This window comes from Opisthorchis viverrini (genome assembly GCF_000715545.1).
Source record: "Opisthorchis viverrini unplaced genomic scaffold opera_v5_286, whole genome shotgun sequence".
Classification (NCBI taxonomy): domain Eukaryota; kingdom Metazoa; phylum Platyhelminthes; class Trematoda; order Opisthorchiida; family Opisthorchiidae; genus Opisthorchis; species Opisthorchis viverrini.
The window spans coordinates 136,392-144,937 of NW_008751933.1; the positions used below are offsets into that span (position 1 = coordinate 136,392).

The 8,546-nt window shown below is 42.3% G+C and overlaps 1 protein-coding gene across 1 annotated transcript; it reads left to right on the forward strand.

The window, feature by feature from the left end:
• Positions 1-4,407: 4,407 nt before the first annotated feature.
• On the forward strand, positions 4,408-8,088 carry T265_09422 (hypothetical protein; the record flags this gene model as incomplete). Its single annotated transcript, XM_009175476.1, has 4 exons — positions 4,408-4,465; positions 5,000-5,065; positions 7,186-7,256; positions 7,933-8,088. 4 exons carry the CDS (start codon positions 4,408-4,410, stop codon positions 8,086-8,088), a joined length of 351 nt encoding a protein of 116 aa, XP_009173740.1.
• Between the last annotated feature and the right edge of the window lie 458 nt (positions 8,089-8,546).

An 8,546-nucleotide genomic window follows, 5' to 3' on the forward strand; every position in this document is an offset into this window, starting at 1 on the left:
TTAAGCTATAGGCGCAATACGCTGCTAAAACGAAAACCGGCTGTTACGACGGAGTGCATACTAGGGAATTTTTTGTTCAGTTCCTTGGTAGCAAAACCGAATGTCTTCAACGTTTGAAACGAAAAACACGAAAGTAATATACTGCGCTACTGAATTTGGAGGCGCTTGCGTTTTGCCAAATTAAAAATGCTAAACCATTCAGCTACCTGGAATGTAAGTTTCAGAATCTCTAAAGCCTATGCTGGTTGCGATTTTTAGGATAGAATAATATTTGTCATAGTTGATAAATTAGTAATTTCCTCGATGTGTTCAGCGCTAATAGTAACGCGGTGTATCGAAGTCCACTCTACAGTACGTTATTTACAGGTTGAAGCTCATTGGATTCTGGACTGGACACAAATTCCTGATTGCAACGAATTCGAAGCAGAGGTATCGTAACTACATCTCATTTCTCTCAGAAGGGACGTACTTCCCAGAGTGGGCTAAAATATCTTCGGACTGCTCTGACATAAAGGTTTTTCTGGTGCCATTCGGTCTAGAATTTTCACCGCAACACATGTGGAGTTCTGTGTTATTTCAAACAAGTAATCTAGGTCCTAACTTGTTCCGCTTCTTTGCACATAAAAGTGCCCTACAATACCAGTTTCTTCTGGAATAACGGTGGCATCCACACTGTTTGCTGCCCTAATTGATGACCTGACTTACCCATGGAGAAAGGACTTCCATTCAACCAGCGTAGATTATGGCCCACAATTAGTCAGATTTTGGTCAACGCAGTACCCGGAGCGATCCAGTCAATAATGGATAAAAACAGAGAGACATGGGGATATAAAACTTGATTGCGGAAACTCTGGGACTAACAAAAGCATTGTGAAGAAAGTGAGTGGATATGATGGAGGACGATGCTTGCCAGAAACGAACCGAGCAAAAAGTCGTCTAAAAAAAGACGAAATCAAGATGAACATCATCACCCTTCTGAATCGTCAAAGTCTTCTACACTCCATTGCTGTTCAGCGTGTACCTCAAAAGATGAACTCGTTATTCTGTAACTAATACAGCAAATGCTTTCATTCTGCCGACAATTTTATACTTAGTAACATGGGAATCCATGTTTTGAAATAGGTTATGAGGATTTCAGTAGACTGGATAATGCACACTGGCCCACCTGGGGTAAAAGTGGCTCACTGTTTGGCAAGCTATGTGGTCATATTATTACTGGCTTTCGGTTACTATCTGAAAAGTTTAGCATCACTCTCCTATGGGTTTCTCTTCAAAGTCACGTCAGTTGGTGGTGCGCTTACCTGTCGACGATATTCCTTCTTGGATTTCAGACACGTCTTCAAAAATAAACCACCCGTTTGCCGGTCTAAAATATAACCGTTATAATGGCCGTGTTTAGAACTATCCACATGACGTGTTCAAACGGGTGTAATATCAAGTCGCAAAGATACTTTGAGAAATATACGAATTTGCAAATCAATTTGGTTTTCACGAGAGACAACTGAATCTCTCGTTTACGATATTCTACAACTGAATGCGCTGCACACGGGCCGCCTCATGATTCAGTTGACACGATATTCGAGATATCGCAGTGTATTTTCATAAAGGAAAGTACTCAAAAGGTTGTGCGTAGTTTCCTTTGTGAAAATAATTTGAGACTCTTAAGTTAATAGAACCGACTCAGTTCCATCTGTTCCACTTTGTCTTGTACTTATGGAGCAAAAACGTGCATGTTTGTTCTCAATGTCCATGTAAATTTTGTCTGGAAATCATAGCTATATAAGCTTGGTAGCCAGACCGGTGCTCTAAATTATCCAAGACTTACTGAGTACGAGCAATAGGTATATGACTGATAGCATTGGAAATGACGAAGTTTATTGTCGTAGTATGCTACCTCTGAAGGGAAGAAGGCCTTCGCTGCGGAGTAATTTATTAGAAAATGCCAACTGACTAGTTACAGACTATTGGAAAGGAAAGCAAAAACAAAACAAAACAAAAACTGAACATCCATCTTCTCTTGTACGCGTGTTCCTGAACTTTCCTGGATGTTCACTGACTGTTGTTCAAATCCAAGCGGATGCTACAAAGCGACTCCACTAATTTCGTAAGAGATGACTCCATCCGCAATAGATCTCCCGTCTTCAAGAGACGCAAAGCGAAATTCTACGAAAAACACATACCATTCGCATCCCTGTTTATCAGTAGTATCACCGTTACACCTGTAATACCTTCAAGGATCTAGAGCAACAGGGATCTCCATTTGGTGTACTGTGAATAACCCGGTGCGCAAATCCATTTCAGCTTGGCGCGCAGTTTGTGTCCAGCTGTTTTATTGGACTTAACGTCTGCCTACCTTTCTACGCGGACGCAAGTGCGTCTGCCCTCATGAAGTTTGGAAAGTCCCCCAGCACAGATCTGTTGCGGAAGGCACCCCACAACCTACGGCATTATTGCGTAACATTGAACACTAGTTCATTTATACTGCTTGGCAAAACACCGATCGGGCAAAATCTCCGTTGCCTTCCGCACATCTAGCAAACACATTCTTCACGAAGACTGTACTTCTCTCCTGGGAATAACCATTTATATTTAACTTACCGTCTGAGTAGCTTTTCTTAAATTTCAATAAAACTGTTCCTAGTTTGTAAATTGCTGTTTCATTTCACCCAATACAGATGGCCCAGTGACTGGTAAGTTTCTAGTCAATTATAACCTTGTGGTCTCTGGGGATTTCGCGTTGTAAGTGAAGCCGATCTGTGCTGAAAAACCGAGAAGCACTGTACAGCTGTTTCATCCTTATTGGGAACCATCAGCAGCGCGCACCTCACGAAACTCCGGAGAGTCTCGAACTCGCGACCTCCTGGCTAGTAGTTTGAACACTTAACCGTTCGGCCACAGTAGCTGATCAGCAGTGTGATTAACTCGCACTTGGACACTACGTAGCGCTGCTCACCCTTCAATCACGAGAATCACATCGCGCGGTCGCACGTGTTGACTGGCTCCTTGAGCAACGAACTCTCAGAGGGAAATCTCACCCATACGGAAGTTTTTCCACTCTTACGGCTGGTTAGCCGCTCGTGGTCCAACGGTTAATTGGTAAACTGCTAGCCAGGAGGTCGCACGTTCGAGACTCTCCAGAGTTTCGTGAGATGCATACTACTGATAATCCCCATTAAGGATGTAATGGCTATACTGTGCTTTCCAGAGTTTCAGCATAGATTGGCCTCACTTACAGAATGGAATCTCCACAAAAAACCTAATCTCCTTACACTACCAACAACTTTGTGTTCTACCATACTTTCCCACATTTTCAACAATAAATTTCACCTTGCTAGTCAATGGCAATCCATTCTTGTAGTTTTAAAAAATTTACTTTTCTTGCTTGATAATCTGCCTCACCAAAGCTACATAACATAAGTTTGTGCAATCAACTTATTTCGCTACTTTCCTCAAATTCGAACAGTTCATCCTTTCTAGCAGTAAACAGTTGTGTAAGAAAAGGGTATTCCACATCCACGGTGAATTCGTTGAACACATTATGATGAAATGTTTTGCGCCCGTCCCGATGATCAGTCGAAGACCATGGGCGATGCCCGAGCAATTTTTGATCAATCTTTTAGCTTTTTATTTACCTGGCGCCATAACGTCTTTCGAAAATACTCTGTTTTGAATTATTTCCATGAATTGGAACGTGAACCTTTTCAAAACGGCAACACACTGAAAGAACAGTGGTACGCCGATGTTAAAGATGTTTCTGGGGCATTTTGGAAATTTTAGAATGCTTTATCCGACTAAATACTCATTGATGTTTGACGAACGGCTGGTGTCAGTAAAATCGTAGTGTATGCTCCTACAAGTGTCGTTACAAATAGGGTCAGATCTTCATTAAAAATAACAAGAATTGGTCAACTAACCCCTTGTCATACGAAGACGGCTGCAATGAGTAGACAGGCTAGTTTTATAGGATCGCATGCCTTTTGAAGGGAGACTTTTCTGTCTGCATTCAGTATCAGTCTAGGAATGGCTGCTTTGAAAAGATAGCTAACAGAGTATCTGAATGTATCCTGTTTTTTTCACTAGACCGGGCAGTTGAAGAAGCAAAGACTGTTGTTACGTCCACATTTACTTGTATGAAATTCTTACCTGAACTTCTGATCAGCCAATCAATTAACCAGTCAAGCAGTCAGTCGATCAATTAATCAATCAATAAGTTTATCAGCTATATACCATGAACCATAAGCACATTGGTTCCATCTGCTACAGCTTCGATCACCGGAAAGTGGGAGATTGTGGGAGACACGGCCAAGCCTTGGAGACGATGGCGTATGTGATTAGTTCGGGAACAGGGTAGCTACGCACTGAAGACAATCGCTGTGAGATGCGAAACCCACTGACTGTGCGATTGGAATGTTCCTGACAATGTCGTTAACCATAGGCGATTTGCTTCCCAGAGTCCCCATCCAGGGTAGGCGTAGTTGTCCGCCCGACTCACTTTGGTGGTTGCTGCTTTCATACTTCATTGCCAGTTCATACACTGTCCACCTCACGGTCGCCTTCGCTCACCACATAACCGGGCAGAGAAAGCTCTGCTCCCAGTATGCAAGTTTGAGCTCAGTTATCGCCAAAATATCCAAACATATAAAGTAAGTGATATTAGTTATCGATTTTATCACTTCTGGATTCGGTGGCAACAGAAATGTTCTGTGGTACGAATAACGTGGGGAAAGCTTCAGTCATCCGGACTAACACAAGAAAATACAGATTCGACCGAACTTGTCAGAAGTATGTGACACATGCACTTCATCCGATAGCTCCATTCTGGCCCTACCGTTCAATATATCCCTAGAGATTTGGTGGTCGAAAGGATTTGGTTGACACGGTACCTAAGTATATATTTGGTTTTATTGCAGTCAAAATGGGATTTCTCGTGATGCGGTTTTCGTTTTTGTCCTGAACAAACCACTGTATGACAAATCTCCACATCTCGTTCCTTTTTTAGATCTTCGTCCAAATATGTTTCCATTTAGCATTTGTGACGTGGAGAAAGTCGAAATGGTATCAATAGGTGAGTCATTTGATATCAGTTTCATCGGTTATGTATTTTTCATCCCCGTCATATCGTTCATGCTACGTGCATGAATCACTGTGTACTATGTCCGTTCTTTTTTGAGAGGTCTGTCAAATCGTGGGATTACATCTACTTGATGAGACCTCACAGTCAGGTTAATGAATGAATATACATCGGTCCCCTTGGAGGGGAACCAGGTTTTCAATGATATCAGGTGAATCCTGTTTTCGGTCCTGTATGATAGCCATCGTCTACCAAGACAGACGACTGCGGTGGAGGACGTGATTTAAAGTCTCGCTCTGGCTGTTCTTGGGGAGAGCGAGTTCAGAGAAGGTGGACCATTGTTCCTCCGTCTCCAACAGGAATGCTCCATATAAATGTTACATTCACCATGAAAGTTCCGGGGTGAAGGACAAGCATATTCGATACATATTAATTCATTTCATAGCCTGTGTATGGTTTGACAAAAAGATACATGGAGTGTAATTAGTTGTGTCGTGCAAAAACCTCATATGGCCATTGTGAGCTGATCAGCCGGCTACGGACCAGCTTCTACTGCATATGAAGTGGGATCGAATATAGCTAGCATGATAGAGTCAACGCTACCTTATGAGTGAATATCCACTGAACTGAGAGCGAACAAAACAATTGGTGCAGAAGTACCAAAAGATTAGAAACACCAAAAGCATTTAGATGACAGAGCTCCTCCAACCGTTACAGCACACTTTCCTGTTATGTAAAAAAACGCGATGCTTTGTGGGATTCATGAGTGGTGTTTCATCTGGAGGCGACTATAATGAAATTTGTACAGGTAATTTTTGTGCCGAATGTACAACCACATCAAGTGGTTACCCGAATACGAATACTTTATGGGCCAAATACCTCTAAATCAGAGTTTGAGGTAATCTAGCTAATTGGGCTTAGAAAAGCCGTTTATAGTGGCCAGTCAAGATGTTTTAGATGATGAGGAATACTTGCTTTCGTTTTAACGTCGCTCTTGAGTTCCCCCAAGGGGCATTCAACATTGTTCTTCCTTTTGAGTAGGCTTTCCTATTCTTGCGCTGCAAAATATACTGTGGAATTTTGTGCACAGTATTTCGCACCTCCTCATAACTGTTTTAATCACGCTTTTTCCGCTGTTTATGGAACTCTTTTATGAACGTTAACGGGTCACTCTTTTGTTATGGTTGAAAGAGTTGATAGCAAAGCCTGAATCTGTAATGAATCCGCTGGACTTTTCAACCAATTTTGAGGCAACATCGGATCCAGTCTAGACATGTGGCTTCAATCTATGCCTTTTGCGTCCGTTCTTAGAGCACGGTGAGCAATATTGATTCGCAAATGGATCACGCGCAAAACAACCTTCAACCTTGAATAGTTTTTCACGTTACACAGTCAATGGCATCACGTGCCACCAACCCTGACCTATGCTGTGTAGCTGGTGTCAACCTTTTTTTAAAGTATCGTGCTACCTGTTGAGAAAAGAGACAGGTTGCGTATCTACTGTCATAATGAAACTCCAGTAATATTGGTGGATGAGCTGTGCCATGGAGATATCAAGCATACTATGGAATTCAGTGTGAAGCATATATTCTGCGATGGAAAGGGTTAGGCGCAACTGAGAGTTCAGGTGTTCACGACATGGAACAGATTCAACTTTGTATCCGATGTCGTCTATACTGTGGCGACAGTTTAACCTTAGGATCGATGATACTCACAATGGAATCTTTTTTGGGGGTAATACCAGTCCCATCGAGATTTGAGTTGAATGCCTTAGAAGATTAAATTCTCCCAGTAGCTGTTAACAGTAGGTTTCTTCCCGTCAGTTGTTCTGTAGTGCGTGGTTATTGCTCTGTCAACTACTGTCTTGCTTTGGCCAAAGGCGAATATCTTTCGCATTCGCTCTACGGAAAACCGGTTTGGCGAAACTTTCAGACCAATAAGACCCTGTGGTGAGATTATGCCTTCGTATGAATCGATACATCTAGAGCTTACTACTTATGCCCCGTCGGATGATGACGTTTTATGAGTAACTAGTTTTCACAGTCATCGAAAAGATAGTCCTTTAAATTACGACACATGCAAGTCATACATGTTCCACTTTAAAATTTTTCAAGTTCTTGAACTGGACTGTCCTGTGAATACGGAACCCAGATCTCAAGTGATTATCAAATCAACAGTAGAAAAGGTAAGTCGTACTGTTTATTTTTCTTCGTCAAGTTGGACACTAGGGCGATCAGACTGACACTTGTAGGCTAAATGTCTGCAACTTGTGTTCCGAATAGGTGACATCTACATGGAGTCTGCAAGAGAATTTTGTCAGTCACGGTTGAAAGTGCTTTTTTCCGGATAAGTAAAGACCAAAAAATAAGTTACTCACTTCGTTTAATCTCCTTGGGATGCGTAAAATGGCACTCCAGCACCTGAAATAGACAGTCCATTGTAGAACTAATCTAACAGGTTATTTTACCAAGCATGCTCCATCCGATAAGTTCCCTCTTGTGGTGCTAGTTGTACTGGAATGTGAATACAGTACAACAGCAAATGCACTTTTAGGTGAGAGAAAATCGAGCCAAACGTCTTTCACTCGGGTTTGCATACTAAAGGATTTTTTCTCCCCAAGTTGCGTCCTCAAGTAGACGCGGCTGTCCAGCCTCTTCCTGGGATGGGCTCACTAAGAGGGCAGCGTGAGGTTTCAAACAATCGCGTTGTAGCAAAATAAATTTAACACTTTCGTAAAGGCATTTATAAAACAGATTAATCGGTATTCCTTGACTGAATTTGGTTCGCAACATAGAACGTATAATTTAGACAGAAATCCAAAAATTTCCATCATACGCTTCGGAAGTAGCCTTTCTCAGTAGGCTGACAGAGATGTGGCACACATCAGAATCGGAGAGCATAGTAGAAAAATAAACAGGCCGCCGAGAAACGTGGATAAATATCAAGCGTTACTGGGGGACTCGGCAACTGCGGAACACGCACTGGACAGTGGATACAATAGATTTGCAAAATGTTGAGGTTTTGAGGCGTCACAAGGCTGATAGCCAAGGCTGTAGAAATCGCCAAGCATCCCGGCCTTAGCAGAACAGGTGTGGAACTGGCATGCGCGTGGTGAACGGTTTTGGATCAATCAAGCTAACACGTGTTGTTGTGCGGTCATCTGAATTCCACTTGATCACATCCCCTCCCTCAAACTGATTTGTCGGAGCACGCACACCCCCACAAACACCAAGGAAAATATATCAGTAACACCCGAGGTGAATCATCAATTGAAGCAGCCTGAAGTGGAAGATTGACGAATCAAACTCGATCAGAATTAATTTTAAACTCCCCCAATCTACCAAAGCAAGATTTTGACAATCACACTGAACACTGATCTAGTGTGATAATCTGAAGAGAACTTACTGATTGGTTCCCGGACTGTCTTATAACCTGGCCACTTTGGTGACCTGCTTACTTGGCCCGATGAAGCTTT